Raw genomic sequence first — 27,270 nt, forward strand, 5'->3', positions numbered from 1 at the left:
ACACAATTATTATTGTTTAATTGTGAATTGTGGAATTCAAGCCACAGTAAGTTAAAAGTGAGTAATCACTGTGTGAATATGTTTAGGTTATTCTAGAATGAGTTACATAACTCCTTAAAAGTATAGACTACATATATTCCTGTTCCTAGTAGTTTCATGCTCTGGAACTGATTTCAAAGTCAACAACAGAAATACAGATAGCTTAAACAAATTGCTTTATACAAGTAAAAGTAAATTCTATCATAAGTAATAAACAGTAATGGAAAGAGTGATAAGTAGACTATGTGAGAAGTGAATGTTAACATATTATAAGGTCAAGAAATTTAGGAGTCTGGGCTGTTGCATAATATAAACCACAGCATTTCACCTATTAAATCTTGCAGTTAGATTAATTCAGTGTCTTAAATCATAGAATCCTATAACAAAAATAGCTAAGAATTGGAGTTAGCATATTGGATTTTAACAATTGATTTCTTCTTTCTAATTAAGAAACATATCTTAATGGAAAAAATTCACCCCAGGAACTAAACTGTAAGGAGAAGAATAGGACACCTAAACTATCCCAGTGTAACATATGAAGGAACTTGTTCCATGGGAATATATACGTAAGGTAATAGCAATCTTCATATACAGAATGGATGCTTTAGATGTGTAAATTTGACCTTAGACGCAGTTACTCATTTTGCAAATACATTTTGTATGTCTCACATGCAAATACTAGCTTCTGTATAATCAGCAAGTGTATACGTAAGTTTTGACGGCAGCATGTAAGCAGACATTTTAAAACACAATTGGCTTCATACAGGAAATTAGACCTGGCTACATCTTAGATAAAGAAACATTTGTTACATGAATCAGCATTTTCTCTCCTTACTTTTCAGTTTTCAACAACACAATTCATGAAGATGTTAATTTAAAAATGTAGGTAAAAAAGAATTGCCAGGTAACTGGAAACTTACATGAAATTTTAAAATTCAACATAGCTTCCACTATTATTATTAGCTTCACTATATAAACATTCCTTGAAAAGACCAATATATAGCTAACATATTACACTACATTGTATTACAGCTACATCTGGAACTTTACCCTTTGATTGTTCTATTAAGCAGGACATCAATTTCTACCATCAATGCAGAATATGAGCCTCCTGAGTAATATATGCATTAAAGATTTTTGTTGATTTTTATAGGTTATACATATAGCTATGTCTGACAGAAATATTCTTTATTTAAATAGAAGATATAAGTAGATGTTTTATTTTAAGCCATTGGAACTAATAACCACAAACTGAGAAATTATTTTATTGAAATGAGTGAGAATTATGTATTCCTCAATGGTGTTACTAACTATTTAAAAATTGCAGAGTAAACAGCACCAAAAATTACCCCAATTTGAAATGGAAGATAGTCCTCTACGCAACAGCTGTGTTTATCCTACGCAGGTTACATCACCAGTCTCAGAGGAAGTTCTGTAGGTATTAAGAGTGTAGTTATATTTTCCTGTTTGTTCATTCTTATCATGCCTTTTTCCTTTCCTGAGCACCTATATAAACATCCAAAGGATACCTAAGCAGCTGCAAAAATACAAAGATGTTTGTCAACATGTAACTTTTGTCCATCAACAGCCAGAGATATGCTTCAGAAACCTAAGCTCTATCATTACTGAGAACCCTTATGGAAGTTAGATGTAATTAACTAAGCAGGGAAATTACTACATGCAAATATTTTCACATTTAAAACTGAAAAACAGGAAGTTGTCCTTTGCAACTCAGTTTTTCATTTCTTCTTATGGAAAAAACTCAATAACTAACGAATCAGCTTCCAAAAATGAGGATCATTTTAGTGTTGCTTAAAAAGTAACATAATTGTTCAGTGCATCTGTACATGGAGACAGTATATACAGGCTCAGGGGAGAATCCAAACGTGCTTTTTATGAAGGCCTAAATTATAAACATAGGTAAGTATCAATAGTACAGTTTCTCTTGCATTTAACAGACAATAACATAGAATTTTAATAAAAGGATCACAGCCATTAAGAAAGACTGACAGAGCAATCACATAGCACTTTTTTTGTATGCTACTGAAGTTAAAGGGGTTTTGGGTTGACAGGGTGTCGCGGTTTGAAAACCCAGCCAGCAGCCAAGCTCCAGGCAGCTGCTCGCTCACTGCCTCACCAGTAGGACTGGGAAGAGAATCGGAAGGGTAAAAGCCAGAAAACTCATGGGCTGAGATATAGACAGTTCAACAAGGAAAGCAAAAACCATGCACACAAGCAAAACAAGGAATTAATCCACTGCTTCCCAAGGGAAGGCAGTTGTTCAGCCATCTCCAGGAGAGAGGGCCCCATCACATCTAATAGTGACTTGGGAAAAAATACGCCATCACTCCAAATGTTCTCCTTCTTCCTCTTTCTTACCTCTACTTTATATAGTGAGCATGATGTCACACAGTCTGGAATATCCCTTTTGTCAGTTGGTGTCCTGGCTGTGTCTCCTCCCAGTCCCCCATGTACCCCAAACACCCTTGCCAGCATGGCAAGTGCATGAAAAGCAGAAAAGGCCTTGGCTGTGTGCAAGTCCTGATCAGCAATAACAAAAACATCTCTATATTATTAACCCTGTGTTCAGCACAAATCCAAAACACAGCCTCATATCAGCCACCATGAAGAAAATTAACTCTACCTCAGCTGAAACCAGCACCAGCACATAAACTTGAACTCTCATAGAAGAGGAAAAATGCTGCTTAATTAACTATTATATACTAAAAAAGACAGCAAATTTGTCAGAGAGGACACTGATAAGGACAAAGACATCTGTGAAAATCACATATGAAAAGAATCACAGTGTCTCAAAATAAATAAAATAAATATTCTCAGTGTACTTCTACTTGCCTCTTGTGTGCTAAGATAATATGCCGCCACCTCTGTGACTGAAATTTATATCTTTCTTGTTTTTCTTTCTTTTAATCTCCAACATACTTAAAGATTGTGGCTGGCAACTAACAGTATCTGCCTCTTGAATGCCAGATCCATGACTTGCAGTTTGGGTTCCACTTTACTGACCAGTTTCATCCAGTCTCTAGATTAGATCTTGAATTTGGTTGGTTTGTAAATTAAAACACAACCCTAACAACTCTAAGTTAGTACCAACCCAGGGCTGTGCAAGACCATATACTTTTCCAACTGCTTAAAAGACAAAAATAAAGGTACTGATCCAGCAGTAATTTTTTAATGAATTTCAAATTCATAAACATACTGACTCTCAAGATAAAATAAAATTTCTTTAAGTATAGTCTTTTATTTGTGCTTAACTCATCTCCAGCTTAAACATTTGTTTGAAAAGATATCAAACCATGCAGGAGCGAAATCAGTAGGGACAAAAGGTCATGGAAGAGTTTGGAGTTTGAGAGTGATAATTTCTCATGTAACAAAAATTTTCTCAAGAATCAATAATAATAAAAAATTCATTAACCAAAAATACCACTTGAAAACAGTTGAACTCATAAAATGAAGGGAAATATTTAAAAAGCTGCTTACCATTGCTGATCTAATCTCTGTCCAGTGATTCAATACAAACAAAATGGTCAATACAAACAAAAGCTTCTATTTTGTACCATGAGTATGGAAAAACGGACAACATAGACCCAAAATTAAATATGAAAGCAGTGATGATGGCTGTTTAATGACTGCCTTATGATGATCAGTCTCTGAACAGAATCAGCTGTATTCAATAAAAACAAAATATAAACATGATGAAAGTAGAGAATTTAAGTCACAGGAAATAAAAATATCAATATTCAAGTTCTTATCCAAATTCTGCCCACCTTTCCACCTCTTCAGCAATACATGTAGCATGACAGCTATGGAGGTAGGAGGAAACAGCACTCTCTGTAACTGTTTATTTTATATGTGTAAGAGTACAAGAGGAAGAACTGGAATAGCTGGAGCATTCCAGGTTCTTCATTACAGGACAGCTGCTTTCTTATCACTCTGTCCTATGGCAGAAAGACTGAAAATTCCTCTGCTGCTATTAATTTCTGAAATAGGATAACACTTTGGAAAAGCTCAGGTAGAAGAGAGAAGCAGGAAATAAGGAGTGAAAGGGAAGGTTTGGTGGTATTTGTATCTCCTGTCCAAGCAATACCTTCTCTTTTAATAACTGAAAAACTGTGTCACATTTTATGTGGCTTTTCACCCTAATAAGCATTAATGTTTAGCAGCTTTCAAATGTTGTAAAAACCCCTAATTGATTCTCTGACACATCTGTGAAGTAGCTTCTTATTTTACTGATGGAGAAGGAATAACCTTGCTCAAATTACTTGCCCAATGCCATGCAAACCAGTGACAAACCCAGCCTGAATACCTGAGCTCCTAGTCAGGTACACATCTGCCTGGAACGTCTCCCCCTGTCACCGTTCTCACAATATGTATTATTACACTAGCTCAAACTAGGGAACATGCAAATGCACTTTTCAGGGAATCCAACCTGACACCATTCACACAACAGGGATGAAGGACTGACTATCCTATTGTCATTTATACCAGGGATTTCAGAAAAAGACGAATTTGCAGCAGCTCAAGAAGTATCAAGAAAAATATCATTACACTTGCCCCTTCATCCAAATACATCCATTTAAAAAAAGTCCCATGAAGGCTTGTAGCTGTAGTTTTGAGTAGTCCTGAGGGAAGCTTGGAGTTGGACTCAACGATCCTTACAGATCACTTCCAATCCGAGATATTTCATGATTCTAAAGAGGGAGTCGACTTCTAAGGCTTAAGAAGTGTCACAAGGTGATGTATATAACTTGCAGCACCAAGTAACTCGGGATGACAACTTTGCCTGGAAAGTGAACAGAAAAGGTGTTTCAGGTGCAGACAGGTAACAGCTCAGCTGATACTACTCGGAGCTCTTTCCCTGCAGAATCCTTTTTGAATTTAAAACTGTTCTCACCAAAATAAACCTCCTGAAGGAGTGTTGTAGACACATTACCTCCTCCTGAGTGAAATTCTTAGCACAGCTGTCCTTCTAGTCCCCATGCCTCCATACACATGCTGCTGCCCTGGAAGGCACTTAGAAAAGCTTAGCTCATAAAGAGAATCTTATAAACATTTACACTGCATTTCTATATTTAGGCTTATTGCTACTACTACAGTGACAAGGCTGTGTAAAAATTATTTTGTTTAGAAATCTGTGAGGGAAAGCAAGCAGCAGTAAAGGGAAACCTAGAGAGAGAGCAGCCTATGACATTCCTTGAAATTACAATTCCTTAAAGCAGAAAACCAGCAATGAATGGATGTATTACAATGGTATAAACTGAGGGCTAGAGCCAGCTTCTCTTTTCACTGACCCTGGGCACAAACCCAGCATAATTCCACATACCTTAGTAGTGTAACTTGGAAGCAGAGCTTGCCCTTAAAAGGAAAGATATGAAACTTAATTTCAGCAGATAAAAAGAGCTTCAGAGCTGTGAAAGTGAGAGCAGTAGTTTGTTTTAGTGGCCTCAGGAAAAATTCACTTACGACTTTTGGGTAATGCAAAGCTTTGAAAACCTGAATGTTTAGATGCCTTCTGAGACCTGTAGAGAGACATGCAAGTGTCAACGTGCTTCTACTTCTCAGCTCTTTTAAGACTGGGGGAAAAAAATAAAATCTAAAGATATCTACATATTGTATTGCCTGGTAATGGCAATCACATGCTGTCTTCTTGACTCCAGAAGTACTTAGCTGTGAAGCGAAGCTGATGCATCCACTTAAGAGAGGAAAATGGTTGACGATATAGGTAGGTATAAATTTGGGGCAGGGGGTTTGAGAGCTTGCAGGCTTGAGTAACATGAAAAAAAAACAGTTTCAGATAAGTACAGAGTAAAGTAGCAATGGAGTCACAGCTCTTACAAGGTAAACAGCACCACCAAGATGCATTTTTGAAATTTATTGTTACAATCAGAATCCTTAAGGTTGGAAAATACCACCAAGATCATCGAGTCCAACCATTAACCCAACAGACAGGTCCACCACTAAACCAAGTCCCCAAGTGTGGATACAATATTGCTGCTAGCAAGAATTTTTCTTGCTTCTTTCCAGTCCCGTGAGATACTTTTCTCTCTCACGGAAGCTATTAGCAGAGTTCTGTAAAATATGAACACCTGCGACCATGCAGAGATTTGTTTATGGTACAGTAGAAAAATATTTTACAATGGATGTTTTAGGATTTTAGCCAATCACCCAAATAGGTGGCTGATCCTTTGACCAATTAGACTATGAAAAAAAGTCTTTTTTTTATATAAAAGAGTTCGTAAAATAATTAAATAAATCAAGATTGCTGCACAATTCCTGCCTGTTGGATCTCTCCTCTCCTCTCTACAGCTGCGGGATACCGTAATACTCAAGTACCACATCCATACAGTTTTTGAACACTTCCAGGGATGGCGAGTCCACCGCTGCCCTGGGAGCCTGTTCCAGTGCTTGACCACCCTTTCAGTGAAAACTTTTTTCCTAATATCCTGTCTAATCCTCCATTGACAAAACCATATCCACTTGTTCTATCAGTACCTGAAGGGAGGATGTAGTGAGGTGGGGACTGGTCTCTTCTACTGTACCTGCAGTGGCAGGACCAGGGAAGATGGCCTCCAACTGAGACGGGGGAGATTCAGATTACACAGAATAAGCTGAGCTGGAAGGCACCTAAAAGGATCATCACGTTTCTTCACTGTTAGGGTGGTCAGGCATTGGAACAGGTTGCCCAGGGAGACAGTGGAGTCATCATCCCTGGAGGTGTTCAAGAGGCGTCCGGATCTGGCGCTGGGTCATACGGGTTACAGAGGGTTGCAGTGCTCATGTTGAGTTGAAATGGTGAATCCTTCCCCAGTCCCGCGCGTTCGCAGATCCTCGGCCGCGGAACAGGCTCTTTGCTTCCCTGGCCCGCACGGCCTCACGCCCCCACACCCACCGGCCCGCACAGCCCGGCCGGGGCCCCGCCGCCCGCGCACGCGCAGAGGCGCCGCGCAGGCGCCGAGTTCCCCGGGCGGGCGGGCGGCGCTTCCCTGGGGCGGCCGCAGGCCGAGGCAGCCGAACGGGGCCTTGCGGAGTGGGCTAGCCCCCGCCCAGCCGGGCATTGTTCCCGGCCCTTTTCCGCCGGGAAGTTTCGGCCGCGTCCCGGCTCCGCTTGCCTGCCGGGGCGGGGCGGGGTGGGGGCGGGGGGCCGGAGTCCCTTTGTCACCTCCTCCCCGCCGTGAGGCGGCCGGCGGAGGGGGGCGAGGCTCAACATGATGGCGGCCGAGGCCGCGAGTGAGGAGGGCGGCCCGGGTACTGGGGCTGGGACGGCGGGAGCCGCCGCCGCCGGGGAGCTGGGGCACTGCCCTGCCGTGTGCCGGGGTAGGGCGCCGGGGCCGCAAGGCCCCTTCATGGTCGGCGGCGGTCCCCCAGGGGGGCCGGCTTTGTGCTCGGTTCTGGGGCTGTTGGAACTGGGCGCGGGGCCCGCCCCTCCGGCGGCGGCTGGGGCTGCCGATTCCGGTTTCCCCCCGCTGCCGCCGCCCCCGCCCCCGTTGGCCGGGGGGCTGGGGACAGTGGACGAGGGGGACTCTCTGGACGGGCCGGAGTACGAGGAAGAGGAAGTGGCCATTCCACTCAACGCGCCCCCCACCAACCAGTGAGTACCCACCGCCCCCGCCCCAGTCCTTGTGGGGAGTGGGTGCCGCGCCGCTGGGCCCCCACCTCTAGGCGGGGAAAGTGTGTGTCAAACTCGGCTGGAAGTCTCGCAGAAGTTCTGCGTCGCCCCCCCCCCGTTTCCCCCCCCCCCCCCCCCCCCACCGCCTTCCGTCCCTCCGGTTCCGTTCCAGCAGGAAGGCTGCTTCACCGGGACACTGCCCGGGGTCTGCGGAGGGCAGCCCACCGCAACCCGGGAGGGTGCGCGGCGGCAGAAAGGAGGTCGGGCTCCTTCCCCTTCACCGGCAGCTGATCCTCTGGTACTGAGTGGGATCAGCTCATGGGAAAAAGGCGCTTAAGTTAGTTTTTTGCAAGTTTTCATAGCAATACTGCAGGCTGCCAGGAAGAGTGAGCTGTTCCGGCTGTGGTGTAAACTACCTGTTGGGGAGACTTTTCCAGTGACTGATAGCGACTTCTCAGTAGAGCCATAAACTTTGTTTCTCTAAATAGATAAAAAAATCCTATCTGTACCATAAAATACTTCCTATACCACATCATCATTTTGTATTGCATTGCTTTCTGCTGGGGAAAAAAAAAAAGGTAACTTATTTCTTCCATTTTTTATAGAAACATAGCCAAAGTAATGCCCACATGTTTGATCTTTTTAAAAATTCAGACAGTCTTGAACCATAGAAGTAAAATGAATTAAAATAATTCAAATTTTAAAAGCTTTTACAGAGGGATATTTTTATAAATGTTTTAACTGCCTTGCTGCTCAGCCAATTTAAAGTTGTTTTCATTTAGATTATGCTTGGATAGAGGAGACATTTGGAATAAATTGTAAACTTATAGTTAGGTTTTATGGTGCTTGTCCATATATTAGGTTAATTTGCATTCTTGCAGTGCTGGTAATAGAAATAATCTTGCACTAGAGGCAGACTAATTTCTATGTTTATGTTGTGTGAAATATAAGATCAGATAATGTTATATAGAGTCCATGTAATTAGTAAGTACTGTAAACACAACCTTTGGATTTTATTGTAGAAAATCTGCAGGTTTATGCAAAGCACTTCCAAGATGTGTATTAGAACAAAAAATAAACCTTTTCTTCCATATCCTTCTCATATTCTCTCCAAAATGAAATTGTTTCAGAGCCCTAAATTTTTTCATTAGTATAATTTATATAAATATGTTGTTCCTGAAGTTCTGGTAAGTATAGTGGATAATTTAGGGGGCAACGTACAGTTGTATTTAAAGAGAGATATATGGATAGGTCAGAAAGTTAACCTAAAAATTTACGTGAATTTTGAGTTCTTTCCTTATATTCTGTCATAATTTGACTGGCAGAGTTAAGATCTGCATTACATACTTTCAGGATTTCAGGAGCCATTGTCATTTTAAGTGGGACATAAAATTGTAACATTATGGGATTTCTTTTTAAATTAGTCTCTCTAACCTTGACAGGCTTCCTAGCAGTCCTTTAATCTTTTGGTTTCTAGACTTTGTGTGAAAGTTTGTAAACATTGAGGCCTTGTGTTCTGAAGACAGTGTTTGAATAGTCTTAAACTTGTAGAAGTTCCTAGTGAGTTGGAAATAGGATTAGGCAGTTTTGAAAGAAGTCTGGGAAACAGAAGCGCATAAAAAGCAAAGTTACTTCTTCAGGATTGCGTGCCACGCACAGGAGGTACAGGATTTTGCTTTTCTCGTTTTTCTCTCTGAAAAGTTCAGAGTGCTCCTGTCAGACCTAAGTTCCTCAGAGAACTGAGGAAAAAGCCAAAAATCAAGCTTATTTGCAGTATTTTTGGAAAGCAGGGCAATTATTTATGAATAATCAGTTTTTAAAACTAAATTAATTGTTACCACATCTACAATTCTGAGTGGATTTTGCAGTCAAAACATTGTCTGGTGCAATACTGTAACCATGTGCAAGCAGCATGGTTAACTTTTAGAAAAGGATGTTAGGTTTCTGGCAAGGAGTACAGGCTAGGGGAAGACTTCAGCCCTGATGTTGTTTTGGCAGAGAATGCTACTTACCTTATACAGGACCAGGGCATAGTTTTGTAGTTAAATGTTCTGTTGAAGAATGTAATACTGGAGCAGACAAGAAGTAAAATACATTTAGAAATTGATTCAGAGGTTTGTACTTCCAAATACTTAAGCCTTTTCTTTTTAATTTTTATCCTTGGTGTGGGACTTCTCCATAAAATATTTAAGTTGGCTGATGATTTAGAAGCTTTTTTCCCGGTCTTTAATCTCTTATTTTTGCTATGCAGCATCAGTTTTTATCATTCTCATTTAAGTCATAAAATCGGCATATGTCAGTAGTAAATCCTGTCTTTTCAGTACTGCTGTTTTATTTTGGAAATGCTCTTTCTTTGTAGTTATACCATCTGCTTCTCTAGGGTTGAACTATTGATTTATTACTAAAACCAGAGATCAGTATTAATCTGTCATCATATATACGGGAAGCTCCAATATGAGTCTTTGAGAAGAGTAATGGATGTTTCAGTTTAAACTTGTATTAAATTTCTCCAGTTGGATGTGATTACAGGATTGCTGTTCCATTTGTTTAAATATGATTGCCAGCTCCACCCTGTCCCACTTTCTCCTTGTTCATTCAGTTTTTATAGGAGGAATGCCTGGTGGCTTGATCGATAATTCCACAATTCTGTCACATGGCTTTGTCAGTCTTAATTGCTTACAATATCTGATGTGTACATGTGAGATTTGAGAGTATTCTTCACTCCTGGCCTTGCCATAATACAAAATTACTGTTCTCCTCTATAAGAATTCACATGTGTTATTTCTTTTATAATAGTAACAATTCACTAGGTTTGTTTGCCTTCCCATGGACATGCATTGCATTGTAGGATTTCCTGAGTGGTTACCCTCTCTCCAGAGAGAAGTATCTGGTAAATGTTGCTGCTGGTTTGTCCAGGTTCAAGCTCCAATCTTAGATTAGACTTCTAAGTATAAAATAAAACATTCTGCATAAACTTAGACACAACTTTATCACTTCTTCTCTGAGCTTGTTTTAAGAGTTAAAAAGACAAACCCAGAGCAAACAAAACACAAACCGTGCAAAATATGACTGCGTGGTCTTCCAAGTTTTAGGCTGTAAAGATGTTACAATTGCTTTTTAAAACATGAGTATGCTTTTAAATACTGTAGAGCTGACATTCTGGCTTTCACAGTAACTAATATGAAGAGATGGGAAATTAAGCAGATGTAGGTTCTGCATTTCCCATCAGGGTGTTGTAAATATAGTTTGTTCAAGGAGGTTTGGGGAATATGTCTGCTCTTAGTGCGTATTCTTTAATATTCAAGCAGTGGGAGGATATTAGCATGTAACACCTTCTCTTTATTCACAAACTCAAAATCCCCCAGTAGGGTTGATTTTTAAAATCTTTGATCTGGAGTGAAACTAACTTGAGGCTTGTCTATTCAGTTTGTGGGGAGGGTTTCATTCTTCTGGAGCACAGCGGTGGTGTGTTTATGTTGCAGCTTAGTGCTAGGTGGGAGGCACAGGGTACTAGGGAATAAAGTGGGCAACTCTGTGTTTGTTTAGGTCATTTTCCCCCTTGCTTTCTGTCCCATTTGTAGAGCTGAGTGACAGAGGCTCAAATAGTGTAAGGAAATGCCCTTGGATTTAATGAATGAATGCTGATTCAGTTATGTATTTGATTTAAAATCTTAGTTGACAAAATTATTTTATATCCTAGTGTTGCATTAATGTGGCCGGAGCAGTTCCAGTATTGCAGCAAAACTGGCATTTTCGTGTGGTGTTTTTTGAGCAGTGGTAATCAGTTGAAATCTGAAAATGATGAACCACACAAAATGAAGTAGGGCATCAAAATACTGTCTGGCTAAAACAAATCTTGCCCAAAGCAGCTATATTCTTACAGTCACTCTTGATGCTTGTTGAGGCAACATAATAACAAGAAAAAGCACTGAAGATAAAGACAGGTAGAGGAATATTAGGTAAGAATGGATTGTGTTAAAGTAGAACATTTTTCTACCTGATCATAGAGTGGAAGTTCTGGTATCTTCATGGGAAGGTGGCAAGCTGCGAGTTCTGCGGTATTTGTTACAGCAACTCAGGAAAAGGAATTTTTTTCTGAATAATGGCAGAAGACCCTTTTCCAGACTAATGAATGAATCTATTGCACTGGAAACTGGGAGGAAATAATGTTGGTGTGTTCAGTTAGGTACTGTTTAAAAAAAAATGAAATGTGATGTTAATAGATTTTAGTGTATGAGGTTTAGTGTATGGCAGTTAATGTAGTTAGCATTTAATATTTTCTTTTTTAGATAATGAATATGTTCATCAGTTCCTGTTGTGTGTGGAAGAGAACACCTTATTTTTCTAAGTTGGTGGGTAATGTACTCCAGGCCACTTCTGGCTGGATGTGTGGTGTTAGAAGTACTGTATTAAATGAGTGGTTAAGCACAGCAGAACAACATCATACCTACCTGCTACAGGAAGTGAAGCAGTAAGTAAACTGAGTGTGTTAGTTACATAGGTAAATGAAAACTTCAGAAAAATAAAACCAGAAGTGGGACAGCATTTGAAGCTAGAAGTTTGAGGAGGACTTTTCAGTAATTAAGTCAGTATTTCTAGTTAACATCAGATAATGTCATTTTGTTTAAACAGCAACTAGAGTCTCTTGATCTGCTCTTTATTTAGTTTTTATTTTGTGTCATAGATTGACTCCCAGAATATCAGTGTGTGACTTTGGCAGTTCATCTACTAGCCTACCCCATTAAGAAGTGTAATATCATGCTGTATTTTTTCACCCTTTTTTTATCTAAGTGTTTAGTGCTTGTGGAGGGAAGAGGAACACAAATTTTCTAGTTAGGGCTTAGGTCTCCTAAGTATAGCACTCCATATTTTGATTCAGGCATAAATTCTTAAGACTCCTGTAGCAGTTTTCAGTTTCTTTCATATCTTTCTCCCAAACAAAACAAGCATCTTGTTATATGTCTTGCTGGTAGGCACAGTAGAAGGGAGGAGAAGGCATCTTGTTTAAACTAAGTATTTGTGCTGCACAGAAGTATTGCAGGGTTGATTCCTCAGTGCCCCTCCAGAGTATGGTCAGTACCAGTAAAATGTTACCAGTGCTTGACAGAGTTTATATACTTGACCCTCTTTTTAGACTTTTATATGCTATTTAAAGACTGAAGGTAGTCTTCAGTAGTTTTTTGTGTAAAATACCTTGTCTATCACTCTGGATAGTAATAGAGCAGAAAAAAGTTTCTGTTATTAAATGGGTCTATCTTTAAATCATGTTCAGTGCTGAAGGTGGTGAGGAGTATTCAGCATGGATTTATAAGGGGAGAATTGTGCTTGACCAACCTAAGAGCCTTCTGTGATACAGTCATTGACTTGGGGAGAAAGGGAGAGAGTTTACTGTAACTTTAGTAAGGCTTTGGACCCTGTCTCCCATAGTCTCCTTACAGACAAACTGACAGTGTACAGGTTAGGTAAAGGGGCGTGATGTACATTGAAAACTGGTTGAGTGACTGGTAACAGAGCATAATCAGCAGCTCGGAGTCCAGATAGAGGCAAGTCACTGGTGGTATTCCCTAGGGTACCACCAGGGGCCAGTACTGTGACCTGGATGCTTGGGCAGGGTGCATGCACCCTTAGCAAGTTCACAGATAATGCAAAACTGGGAGAGGAGTAGCTGAAAACACCAGGTAGCTGTGCTAACATCCAAAGTGATGTGGACAGGCTGGAGAATTGGGCTGCAGGAGATCTTGTGTAGTTAAAAAAAGTTAAAAAAAGGAAATACAAAGCTCTGGCACTGTGGAGTAGTAACCCCAAGGATGTGGTGGGGCTAAACAGGTGGAAAGTAGCTCTGCAGAGAAGGATGCGGGCGTGAGGATGTGAACAAAGCCAGAAGCGTGCCTGTGTGGTGAAGAGGGCTGACAGTATCTTGGGCGTCATTGGGAGGAGTGTTGCCAGCAGCTTGAGGGGGATGATCGTTCCACTCTGCTCAGCACTGGTGAGACTCATCTAGGGTATTCAGTGCTGGCCTTGCCAGTTCAAGACAGACATGGAGTTACTTGAGGGAGGTCTGTGCAAGGCCATCAAGGTGATGAAGGGACTGGATCATCTGTCACATAAAGAGAGGCAGAGGAAGCTGGTACTGTTGATCCTGGAGAAGAGGAAGCTTGAGTGGGTCTTAAACATGAGTATAAAGATCTTATGGGAAGGGTTGAGATGAAAATAGTAGACTGACCTCAGTGGTGTGAGGTGACAGGGCAAGAGGCAATGGAGACAAATGGGAAAACTTGAATTGCCATTTAAATACAACATGTATTTATGTATGTATAATGTTTTTGTTTATTTGTTGTTTTGTTCGGGTTTTTTTATGGTGAAGGTGATCAAACAGTGACAATGATTGCTCGGAATAGTCATGAAGTCTCCATCATTGAAGATATTCCTGACCCAATGGAACACAGCCCTGAGCAACCAGATGTAGCTGATCCTATCTGAGCTGGGGGCAGGAGGGGGGCAAGGTTGAACTAGATGATCCCCAGTGGTCACCTCAACTCAAGTGATTTTATCTATATGTATAGAGATACTATTTATAGGTGAGGATCCACATTACAGGACCAATTTGCTGAAAACTGTTACTGTAATTAGTTGGGAATAAAGTCATGACAGTAGCTAAAGGGAAGATTTGTAATGAAAGCACAAGGAATTTTTAGGTTGGCAAAAAGAATATTTAATTACTTTCTATGTAGATACATAACTTAATTTCTCTGGTGAAAGCTCAGGAGTTTGCCTTTAAAAGGTTTTTCTAAAGTAGCTAACAGTGACTTTTAAATATTTAATTATTTGCTGCAAATACCTAGCTTTTCCATCTAGGGTATGTTTTTATTATAATTACATGTATTAATTAATGTATCCCGTGTTGCTAGATAAATTTCAAAGCTCCAGTCATATTTTGGGAATGGAGTATTGCGTTTTCCAGGACACTTGATGTACACAGTGTGTTACGGAAAGTTAGCAGTCTGATTCTTACGAATATCAGACCCAGAAAAGTAATTTTCATGTTAAAATTTCAGTATTTTCAGCTACTTTTCAGGCCAACTTCACACCATATCAATTTTTTTTGGTTGGTGTTCTGTTTTTTGCTAAACTGAAATAGCATTAGTTGTTCATCCTCAAGTTTGCAGTTTTTTGTGAATATAAAGTTTTCATGAGGGTTGGAATATATAGAATCATAGAACCATAAAACAGCCCAGATTGGGACAGACGCTCAAAGTTCTTATGTCCCAGCCTTTTGGGGCAAAGGGGGTATAACTGAGATTATCTTGCAACCTGTCCAGTCACATCTTGAAAACCTCCAGTGAGGTTTTTTCTTCCTACTGAGGGAGGTTGTTTCAGTGAATGATTTTTAACTACTGGAACATGGTGATGAGATGCCCCATAGCCTTTTCTTCAGAGAGGAGAGGCCTAGCTCATTCATTCCTCATGAGACAGGTTCTTCAGCCTTTTCTTCGTCTTAGTGTCCCTCCTTTGGATCCTCTCCAGTCTGTTCACATCTTTCTTGAATTGTGTGGAGCAGAACTGGACACAGTACTCCAGCTGCAGCCTCACAGCTGGGTGGAGTGGGATGATCACCATCTAGGTTTAGCCAACTTTTGATAGTCGACTTCAGGAATCATATGGTAATTATGTGTAGATTTGTGTTAAGGTGTTTCTCTGAAATTTTCATCTTCTTTTTTATTGTTACTGAGTTAACTTCTTGCTTTCTGTAAAATTATATATCTCTATGTAAATATTTAGCCATATAAAGGAAATTCTGTTTATGGCCCATGAGGCTTTGTATGGTTATTTTATAGATAAATTGTATTATATTTTCTATTTATAAAATATAAGAGTAATCATTAAGTCAGTTTCTTCTCAATATTGCCATATGTTAATAGAGTTAGCATTTGAGATGTTACCAGATTCAAGGTTGGATATTTACATAATACCAAACACTAAGGAATTGCTTGCATTGTCTTATTCAAAGCACATTTTTTCCTCAGTTTTTTTCTTGCGTAGATTTTTATGCTTTCTAAGCATCTGTGGATATTTTTGTTACTTCTGTTCCTTAGAACAAAAAAGGATGCTAGAGAAATGTCTTTATTCCTATGGTGGACAAACTGAGCAACATCTTAGAAATTCCTTAGTTATTGTCAAGAGTATCTGCTCATTTATGTAGCCTTATTAACTTTGTTTCAGACGTAATAACTCAGTTCTAACAGAAAAAGGTGTATTTTTCACCTGAGGGCACAGATACCTAGCGTGTAAAAATGGAAAGTTTCTTGCTAAGGCCTTTAATGAGTTCCAGAATTCATTGCCTAATCTGACTCTTTAGTAAGAAAAATGCCAGCTGTTTCAAGAGCTATTTTTCATCAAGTTTAGCTGTATTTCTCTTGCTTATTGGTGGTTTTTGGGAAAATGAGATAGGCAGCCTTCTTTTCAGTGTTGGATATTATGCTCTTGTCACACCTGTGTCTCTTTGAAAATTATGGCATTGTTTGCTACAGCTGTTGAAACTTTTAGAGCCTTTCTGTCCTTTTGGAAATTATTTGTGTTATTCTTTTTACTATATGCTTATTTTGCTATTTCATGTTTTCATAGTCTCTTTGTTAAGACATACTGAGGTTTTCAGTTGATCTATTTAGTTCTAGCTCAGAGCTGACATAAACTGCTGAGAGAGTTTTAATGGCTTTCTTGTGGAGGTGTGCAAGTCCCACAGTTAGACACAGATAGTGTGCCAAAGAGTGCTTGTGGTAGTGACTTTCCATGTTAGTTGGTGGTTCTCAGTCTTGTAGTGCAGGACAGTTCAGTCAGTCTTCCCTGTGCTATTTTTGAGGGATTTTTGGAACAAAAAAATGAGAAAAGCAGAATGAGTCTTTGTTAGGCATACATGGGTATGCTTGAGTGCCTCTTAGAAAAATGCCTAGGAAAGCAAAAGGGATGAAAATCTCTCCCTCATGTTCTTAGAACAGTATGTAACACTCAATGTCATGCACATGACACAAAGAACACTTACTTGGCTAGAAGTTAGTTTCAACTGCTGATTTTAAAGGTGCATCCATTGTAGTATATTTGGAGATCTTTTTCTGATAGCAAAGTTTTGTGATGTGGAGAACCACAAAGACTTGGTGAAAAGTTGGTAACTACTGAATAATGACTAATAAGATGGAAGGAGATGAATGTAGTAAAATCTAACTGAAATTTAATTTAGTTTAATTGCTACAAATTATGTGCATAAAGGCAGTATCAGAGCCTACAGATAGGACAGAGATGGGGAATGAAGTCATCATAAAAGGCAGAATCTGGATAAAAGTAGTAAAACCAAGAGTGCTGTTTAGACTGGGAGAAACTATTAACACTGAAATGAAACTCAGCAGTGAATAGGAGCATTGAATCTTGTCTTGGTTTAAAATCTGCTGAGGAGAATATCTGCCAGAAAAATAATCAGGGTGGAAACCTCCTGCAATGGAAAAACAACCCTTCCTTCCAAATTATTGTGACTTCAAAAATTACGAGGCTTCCAGGCCAAAATATGGGAAAAGGAATAACATTACTAGGAAGTATATATATGAGTTATATATACATATATATATATATATATGTCTCAGAACAAGCAAACAAAAAAAACCCCTGAAGTTTTCTCGCCCGTTAAGCACTTTTCCCTTGTGGTGTAGTTACGACCACAACCGGCAGGGGCACTGATCACTCTGGTGATGCAAGAGCTGTAGTGACTGCCTTGGAGCCGGCAGAGGGTGCCAGCGGGCTCCGGTGAAGCAGGCAAGGTGCAGTACCGCGCCCTTGTGGCCAGCAGGGGCACTCTGATACAAGAGTGGGACCTTCCCAGGTGATGATGGCCCTGGCCTCAGCCAGCACTCTGGCATAGGGTCTGGGCTCCCTTGCAGCAAGGAATCAGGGAAGCAAGCAGGCGGGTTTTGGTCACACTGCTGAAAATGATGAGGTAGCAATATCCTAGGCCAACCACACTCACTGTTACCCCTGTGGCTCCTCTCCTCGATTGCCTAAGGAAAGGACAGTCCTGCCCTCATGCCTCACAGGATCCCAGGCCGAGCTTACACCTCTTGTGATATCCCCTGAACTGTGGGGGACCCAGGAGGAAACAGTGACAATTCTTGGCACAAATGACTGCAGTGATCAAATGACCACAGATGATCATGGTGGGATATCCTCATCACGGTGATCCACCCCCCAAGACAATCTTCACATGGAAGGCTTGAGAGGAGGATGGTTGAGGTTAACAGAATAAGAAGACAAAAATAATAATTCAGAATATTGTGTTGGGTAATTTTTCTCCTTTGTCTTCATGAAACTCCTTGAGATTTTTGTGTGTCTTTTGAGATTGAGGATTTTTGCACTTCAAAGTAGTATTTGCTCTCTTTTGCCTCTAATTGAAACAGAGCTCGTAGTCTGAGGTGGTAACAAGAATCTCTAATGTGTGAAAGGCACTAAGGCAGAGTCTGACCATGATTCCACAAGTTCTCCGCTGTTACTACAGGCTTGAAGCACCATGGTTTGGCTGAGAAGAGCCTTGAGTGAAGTGCATGTGGCATTTGATGACTGTTTTTCCTGTGCATCATAGCTTTTTCTAGATGGAAATAGAGAGGTCTACAGATGTTATCAACATCTATATTTGTACTAAGTTGCTGAAACTCACTTTTACTTCCCTTCAGCACTTCCTCTTGCACTCTCTTCTCCCTTACCTACTGTGTTCCTAAGCAAAAATTGCAGTGTACTGTAAGAGCGGAGTCTTTTAGTGGAGCAGCAAAGCTTCATATTTGGTTTTGCCACATGTAAAAAGGAAATATGTAAATAGAAGGATTTGGTTGTACAATGTGACATGCTTCCAGGTGCAATAGCAGCTGCCTCCTTCCATATGGTAAATTCACCATCTGCTACCTCTTTGTGAGTGGTTTATTCCTTTCATGGGCCTTGTGGTGTTGGGGCCATGTTGGGGGCCAGAAGCCATATATCTGTACTGTGAACTGGTTAAAGGGATGCAGTGTAACTGCATTCCTTCTCACAGTAGAAAGGGCTTTCTGGGCTTAATGGGGCTGGTGTGACTGGGGGTGTGGTAGCCAGCATCTTTCATGGAGCATGGAAAAATACAGGGATCTCTTGTTTGCCTACGGACCAGAGGTGACAGCTCTGACTGCAGTGAGGTTCATAACTTGACTTATGGTTGTGAGCCACTCAGTGTGGCAGTGGTATGGGCACCATTCTTGTGCACACCTCTATGTTACTTGTATGGATATAGGAGCTCTTTGTGATGCTGTGTCTTTGTTCTGTCTTCTTACTGTAATTAAATTTTGATAGATAGGGTTGGAGTTTTGAAGATGCTGCTTTTGATTTATACTGGCAGATGGGAGTATTTTCATGCACAATTTTGACTGGTTTCTGAAACACAGAAGCCTTTTATTGGTATTCTCTTAGGAGCAAAATAAAGAACAATTACACAAATTTCTTAAAGCAGGCAAGTTAAACAAGTGGTCACAGAAACAACCACCTGAATCATTTCGTAACATATTTTTGCAAGGCTACTTACTCTCTTTGAATGTGTGTTATAGCAGCAACTGTATTGTTAAAGCCCTAGCTGTGATTCAGAATGTCATTGAATTATGCTTGCTCAAAACACAGTGAAAGTAGTGGGTTGTCAGCATTTAAAAACATGCAAAGGTAATGTTAGAAATACAGAAGTGTTCCTAGGTAGGATGAGACAAACAAGCAGAGGTGACTGACTAAAAATTATAGGGACCTTGTCTTCGCCAATGATGGAAGATGTACGTCTAAGTGGTAGTGAGTTAGAGTTTTGAGTGCAGGCATTTGTAAGTCACAGTCACCTGGCAACTTCTTATGTATGAACAGCTAGGCAGGTTTTTAGTGTGATACTTTTCTATCCAAACCTTAGTTCCTTTCACGAGCCTTAAAGTATGCCGTAAATAGTAATTCTTTTTGCATTCATTAAGAATCTCTAAGGTTAGTGTTGCTTCTGACTGAAAACATTAAACTTGAAGATGTTTTGATTGCAAAATACTGAAGTTGTAGATCTTGACTTAGAAAACTCAGAGGGAGAGGTGGTTTCTTGTGATGTATTTTTGCAGAAATACTGATACCAGGCTTCGCTCAGATACCTGATTGAAGCTTAGAACCAAAGGATCTGGGGCTTACTTTATTTAATTTCAGAAATTTTGGTAGCCTGTTTTTATCCTTTTCTGCACACTATTGTGTGATGAAATTGGGAGTATGGCTAGCTCTGTAGTTTACTCATTTCTGGTGTACTTTGTTTGGATAGCATTGACTATTGGATGGATCTATCTTTGATAATACAGCATAAGAGATCTCAAAAGCTTTCGTTAGTATTTGTTAGATTAGTCAATATTCACAGAAAAATTGACCTATGGGTGTATTTCAAGGCAGGAAAAAAACCCCCAACCATTTAGGAGAAATATTAAGAAAATATATAATGTCACTCCTTAACTGAGCACTTGATATCCTTAGATCAGATTGAGTACTGCAGTTTTGTAAAACAGTCTTTACTGTTTGCTATCAAAGTCCTTGAAGATAATGACAGAAAGTTGCCACGTGTAATGCTGAAAACTGGTGAGAGCAGGATGAGTTATTAGGCACGCACTTCTGACAGTGATGTCTTTCAGTGCTCCTAGATTGTATATTGCTTGAACAATCTGTTTTTATCTATTGATGAACCTCTGCTCTCTGGGAAAAATGCAGTTATTTCTTGACAATCATTTTGCATACTTTAATGGTCTCATACTAGTTTGCACTTAAGTGTGTATCCTGTTTTTTAAAAGATGAGTGCAATCTACAGAGGTTTCCTGAGGATACCACTTGAGCAGTTTTCTCTTATCATTGCTCAATATTGACTGCTTTACTGTTGTTTGTATTGAAGTTAGTATTAATATGAATTTCTGTGGCTACTACTGTAGCGTAATTTGGTACATTACACTAATGCAGAGTGAGCTGTAAAATAGTGATTTTTTTCTATCAGAAGTTAACATTTTATATATGGGCTCAGTGACACTGAATTTAATTGCACTCAGAAATTAACTTAATATTTTTATTTCAGAAAACAAACCTTTTCTTAAGTGCGTTACCAGGTAATAAATGTCTTCAGTCATGATTGATATAAAACTGTTGAGTGGAACAAAATATATATATAGGCTATTCAGTGTTAGAGAATGTGATCTCTAGTATGTGGGATATACCAATATATATATTGCTGTCACCAGCAAGGAGGGTGCCTTTTTTGTTTGAAGATTCTGGACTGAAAATTGGAGCACCTAAGTTTGTGCTGTTGTTATTAGAAATCCTGGTCCCTTACAGAAAAATGAGTTCTTTTATCTGCATATGATCCTGCCTTTCTGCTTACTCTGTAAATTTTTTATTGGTAATTTGCATTCTTATTAAGACTCCCACCTTCTCCATTTTGAAATTGTGCCTTTCTTTAAGTTTGGCATTGTAATGCAGTGTGTCTCTCAGTAGAATTAATATTATTTTCCTCAAGTGGGTGTTAAATAGGAACAAATAAAAGCTCAGTGAACCTATTATTAGTCTAAAATAGATTTCATGAAATGGAATGTTGGTTTCTTCATCTGGAAAGTTTCTTGGGTTTCTGGGGAGTTCTATACTTCATGAAAGTCAGTCCCAGGAAAGCAATGCTCAGTTGTGATGTGTTGGCAACAAACTCATTCAAGTTTCAGCTGTGCTGTGCACACTGACACACAGAATATTTCATCCTAGTTACTTCAAAATCAACAGTCTTGATTTTGTTTCAATTCCTGAAGGACCCTCCTGGTAGGGAAGGTGTGATCCACTTCTTTGTGAACTGTTCTTGAACGACAGGTTTCTGTACATGAGGCTGCTTTGCTCTGGAATAGAATGACACAGGATCTTGCTAATATAACTAGGCCTGCATCAGTGTCAAATTTTAAACATTGTTCAGATACAACAGGGCTTCTACTGGTTTAACTTGTTTTGATCAGGATGAGGAAGAGAAGCAAAGGGGAGCAATATTAGCAAGCACCCAGTTTTGCCAGGTTAAACAGTATCTATGCTTGTACTGCTCCTACTGGTGAAATGGTGTTTATTGGTTTAGTCGATCTAGTTTTTGTTCTGATAAAAGCTCTCAAAGCTTTTGTTTCCATTTTGTAGAAAAAAATCGTTTCTGTTCAGATTTTTATCAACAGCTCAGCTTTTTAATTTTTTAAATTTTTTTTGAAACTATGCTGTGAAATATTTGATATTTTTGCATCTATTAGTTCAAGACGTCATTTACATTATATTTTCTAAATTGCATGTTTGTGAATCTTGCAAAATGTCTGTGAACTGTTAGAACTAAATGTTCTAATGGTACGTGGTCTGAAATGGTGAAGGATTTAAATTGTCTGAAACAGTGGCTGTTTTGAAGCTGACAGTTTCTGAGTGTAAAAACTAAAGGTTTAATCAAGCAAAGTTAGGTGGAAGAGCTACTGAATTATTGCAATATATAGCTCTGGAACATGCTGTGGCTTGGTGAAGGTAATGAGAACAGTGGCTGTCTTTGAAAACTGCTCTTCATTTAAAAAAAAAGGAAGTTGTACTTGATCATTTGGAGTAGAACATGTGTTCTGATAAAGGCCGTGTAAATAAACTGAGATAAGGTGGTTGAATGCTTGAATGGTAGCCGTAGATTAAAATGTTCCTTTGTCAGATTTTGCCGTCTGTGATTTGCCATGCATCGGCACTCCCTTTTGATTGAAAGGGTGCACGTTGGGATTAGGAAAGGTGGTTTTGGGGCTGGATGGTGGCCTGGTGACTGCTGTCCAGTTCTTTATTGGTTTTGCTGCAGCAGCATCTCTGTCAGCTGAGGAACAGCCTGATACAATTCACTTCTCTGTTTGTGCTTCTGAAATACCCAGCCTGAGCTGATGCCTGTGTAGGCTTAAAATACAAGAATCTTTTAAGTCAGGTGAGTCAGCTCTGTTTCTGTTTATTTCAAGTAAACAAATTAGGGAGGAGATAAAAACTGATGATATGTATAGAACCTCTGCCTCTTAGGGTTGTTCCTTGGGAAAAGCAGGTTGTCTGAAAAACTGCTGTGTTAAAAATACTGTTTATTGGAAATAAGTAAACTAGGAAGTTGAACTTGTAACAATTTGATAGCTTTGAAACAAAGCTTTGGAGTTATATTGGTTATGACAGAAAGATTTTCTTTATTTCATAGGTCTGTTTTGTGAGAATAAACAAAACCCTTAAGTTCTAAGGACACCCATTTTTACTCTTTTGTTTCAGGTGGTATCATGGAAAACTTGACAGAACAATTGCAGAAGAACGTCTTCGACAAGCAGGAAAACCTGGAAGTTACCTTATTCGAGAGAGTGATCGGAGACCAGGTTCATTTGTGCTTTCATTCCTTAGTAAAACAAATGTCAATCATTTTAGGTGAGAGTTAAGTGTTTTATTTTGAATACTGTGATCTATTTTTTTTTTGTTTCAGAACACAGTAGAGCAGAAACAATGATTGTATTATAATGCAGTATTTTTGACTCTTGCTCCATGCTTTCATGGTACAGCTTCTTACTTGTGTTTAGTTGTTTTAAAACATGCTGCTTAAAAGTTACTTTATCGGATGAAGAACAAAAGTATGAGGTATAATATCTGGATAGAGAAGCTTGCCTAAAGTGGTTTGGATAGACTTAAAGCCCCATGCAGGTTTCATTAGTCAGTCAAGGAGATTGTTTTGTGTCTGTTCCATAGTAGTCATTGTAGTTAGCACAGTTAAAGTGCTAGCAAATCTGGTTGCTTCCTTCATTTTGAGGGGAAAAAAACCCACCAAAACAAACAAACAGCCCCCCAAAACAAACAAAAAAACCCCCAAACAAACAAAAAGCCACCAAAACCAATCTCAAACCAAAGACCGCAAAGAGCTCATATGTTTAGTAATCAAATGGCTTGCTGGAAACAGCTTTCAGCATGTGTTAGAATTAGTTGTTCTGAGTACAAGTAGCTCTTCATCCCAAGTTGCAACTAGGATTACTTTACCATTGTCAAATAGTGTGCATTAGTAAGTTCAGTTATTCGTTGGTGTAAATGAGATGTATTTTGAGAAAAGCTTGAACAGTAGTAAGTGGAGTGCTGTAGTTTAATGTTCCTCTTTACAAAACAGGAAGGCAAATGTTTCTTCAGCATTAAAAAAAAAAATCTTTGTCAGCTGTCTTGATGGTAACAAACAAATCCAAAGCAAATTCTTCCAACTTCTGAAAGTGGGAATTATCCAGAATACCAGCTTATGATCCACTGTACACATGGTTTGCAAATGTAGGCAACTTTTGGTTGTATTTGCTCTGTGGTGGAAGTGTGATTCAGAGGTCTTGACGTACTATTGGAATGAAGGCATAGTTGTTGTAAATGCAGACAGTATGACACACAAATAGGACCTCATATTTGCATTTTGCCATCTGAACTATCAGCTCTCAGCTGTACTCAACTCATTTGGGAATTGGCTTCTGTGTAGCAGTAGCAGAAAAGCAAACTGTTCTAAAACTTACTTTCTAGTGTTGTTTTGAAGTTTTGGGTTATCTGTAATAACTTCTCCTTTTGAAGCCAGTGTCAGACAATTGACTGTTGGTTCATGCACGCCATAAAAATGTCTCTGGTATCTCAGGTAGAAAATAATCTAATTATTTCCAATTCCCCAAGAAAAGGGTCCTTAAAATATTTTCAATCCTTAAAGAATCTTTCTTTGTGTACTTTTCCTGTCCTTTGAAAGTTGTAAACAGACATACATGTTCATGCAGCATATGATTGTGTCAAAATTAATTTTTTTTTCACTTAAATGTTACCTTTTTTGGTGAGTCAGAGTGATACAATATATCTTGAGAGAAAATATTTATTTTTAATCTTTTCCTTTGGAGTTCTCTGTAATTACAGAAGTCTTTCTGTATTTGCTAACTCAGTGTTCCAAAGAAATGTTTCATTTAAGCTTGATGAAATAATAATCTGAAACACTATATTTCATTTAGACTCTATTATCCATTGGATAATTTATGAAGGAATCTTAACAGAAAATATGCCAAAGGATCTAGCGTATCTCCTGAGCATTGTTTTTTGACTCCTCTTGCAGTGCTATACGCTTATGAGCATTTAATTCAGATTTAATCTCTGAAGATTCATCTTTGTATGTATTTTACATTACTTTTTGGGAGAAACAATTTAATTCAAATTAATGCATTAAAGAAGCTCTTTAAGAAAAAACACAAACCTTAAAGAAAAAAATAAACAGTTTTGTAAGAAGTCTTTGTTTTGTTTAACTGCTGAAATGATTATGTAAGCTTTTTTCATTAGATACCAAATTTTTTAATTGAGTTTAAGGAGATACTTCGATTATTCCAAAGTAAATCTCTTAACTTTTAATATGGATGCTAAACTATCTGTAACAAAATGACTAAGTGTTGATGGTGTTTGTTTTCTTAATTGTGTAGTCTTGAATGTAGGAAGTTTTTGTTAAGGTACTTTGCTACTTTGTTAAATTTATGCCTATTATAAAAGATGCATGTTGTGCATAATACAGTAATAATGTAATAATGCTGTTCTGTACTAGTGCATTATTTCAGTTTTCCAGGATGTTCACATTTACTTTTTTTTTCTTTTGATTTCATTTAGTTCTGACAAGTGTACTGTGTTTTTCTGTGAATCAGCACTTTCTTTAGATAAAGAACTGGTGGATCATACGATACATATATGAATTTTTTGGATGAAATATTCATTAGGTTTATTTACATGTTTATAGAGAGCCTGTAATACTGCATTTTGCTGAATATAGGCACTGTTTTAAGAATAAAACATGATCCTAATCTGCTTTTCTTTAAAAAAAATAGGTAGCAAAAAAAAAATCGAATGTGAAGTTTTTGATTTTTTTTTATTAACAGGATTATTGCCATGTGTGGAGACTATTACATTGGTGGGCGTCGCTTTGCTTCACTCTCAGACCTGATTGGTTATTACAGTCATGTGTCCTGCTTGCTAAAAGGGGAAAAGCTCTTATTTCCAGTAGCACCTCCAGAGGTAAGTAAAAAAAAAAAAATTCTGAAGACTAATTTACTTAAAGTTTGTAACTTTAATCACTATTCATCATTTTTGTTGGGAAAAGTATTTTAGAAAGTTTCCTGTAGCTTTGTATAGGCATATGTGGAAGTATAAGGAGTATAAAAATGCAATTTTATTGATACAAAGTAATGATTAAAAAGTTGCTGTTTAATGAAAATATATAATGAGGAAGATAGAGGTATTGCAGTTACCTCATAATGTAGTAACATTATTTTAAGTAGACAAACAAGAAAATACTGAGTTCTTGGCTAATAAAGAGCACAGTTGTAATGTAATTGTCACTGTTCTGTGACATTTTGCATATCTCACAATGGTTTCAAATATGCATCCTTAAAGATAAGCAAGGTTTCTTTCACGTGCCCATCCTTAAAACAATAAAGTAATTAAAAATGAAACAGAACACTGCAAAATTCCCTGTAACAAACCTCAAAACCTGAATAAAGATGTTTCTGAATGTTAAAATTCTGGACATTCCTTCTGCTCTAAGTGAAAAAAAGTTTAAAGTAAGTGCTCTCTTAACCAACTAATTACATGTTTCTAGCTTGCAGTGAGTGATTTTGAGCTTTGAAAATATAAAACTGGCAAGGTGGATATAAGTGATGTTAACCAGTTCTTTGCCCCAGCTATTGCATAATGCTGGGGAGAAGGATTCTACAGTATACAGTATAGAGTATAGAGAAAAAAACCATTGCTCTCTTTTAAACTGTAGCCTGTGGAAGACAGAAGGAGAGTTCGAGCAATTCTGCCTTACACCAAAGTACCAGAAACTGATGAAATAAGGTATGTTTGAATGATGGTAGTAGCTGTGAAATTCTCAAGAGTATTTATAAATAGTGATAATTTTAAGTAGGTGTACATATGCAAATACCTTCCAGTTACATCTTAAACTTGACACAGTTAGATTAAAGGGTGATACCTCTCTGTTCTTCTGTTGGAAATAAGACTTTTTGTTGTTATTATAGTTGTTTGTATTGATTGTAAGGGAAGGTACATTAGGTACATAGAATTAAAATTAGTAATGTTATAATTTTGAAGTATGTTTTATAAAGCCCTAGATTTTTACCCAAAGGAAAAATTCATGTGTCAAAGAATCCTATATGGAAATGCCTTATCTGAGTGTGCGAAAGAAATGAGCTAGGCTTTTTTCATGAACTGCAACAAAACTATTAGTAGATGTATAGCTAAGGGAAGCAATTCAGATTAATAGAGAAAATGAGCCTTGACTACTTAAAAATTCAAGAATGGAAGAAGTGAGTCTTTCAATAGAAGACCATTTTCTGGTAACTTGGAATTGATACTGCTTTCTTGAGATAGTTTTTGTTTCCAGATAAAAAGTTAGGAGGATTTGAAAGTGATTTGTGGTGATTTCTAATCTCTATAATGAGACAGGTTTTTTAAGTTGCTGTAATATACCAGATGAATTGGGAATTTTCTTAGGTTTAGGACTATTATTTTAAAATGTAGAGAAA

The 27,270-nt window shown here is 38.6% G+C and overlaps 1 protein-coding gene and 1 long non-coding RNA gene across 2 annotated transcripts in view; one reads left to right on the forward strand and one right to left on the reverse strand.

The window, feature by feature from the left end:
* Nucleotides 1-3,207: 3,207 nt before the first annotated feature.
* LOC121664669 lies at nt 3,208-6,971 on the reverse strand. The gene is made up of 2 exons (XR_006016085.1): nt 6,597-6,971; nt 3,208-4,840 (listed from the first exon to the last, which is right to left on the reverse strand). It is a non-coding gene; the product is annotated as an uncharacterized LOC121664669 (long non-coding RNA).
* A 225-nt stretch (nt 6,972-7,196) lies between these two features.
* The window catches only part of RASA1 (RAS p21 protein activator 1), a 57,036-nt gene continuing 36,962 nt past the window's right edge, over nt 7,197-27,270 (forward strand). Inside the window, exons 1-4 of the mRNA XM_042028121.1 lie at nt 7,197-7,645; nt 22,988-23,137; nt 25,624-25,759; nt 26,511-26,581. Coding sequence (XP_041884055.1) covers nt 7,263-7,645; nt 22,988-23,137; nt 25,624-25,759; nt 26,511-26,581 — 740 coding nt within the window. The 5' untranslated portion in view covers nt 7,197-7,262. The remainder of the gene's footprint in view (nt 7,646-22,987; nt 23,138-25,623; nt 25,760-26,510; nt 26,582-27,270) is intronic.

Source organism: Corvus kubaryi, unplaced genomic scaffold, assembly GCF_017639235.1.
Source record: "Corvus kubaryi isolate FWS band 111438036 unplaced genomic scaffold, C.kubaryi_AGA036_p1.0 37302, whole genome shotgun sequence".
Classification (NCBI taxonomy): domain Eukaryota; kingdom Metazoa; phylum Chordata; class Aves; order Passeriformes; family Corvidae; genus Corvus; species Corvus kubaryi.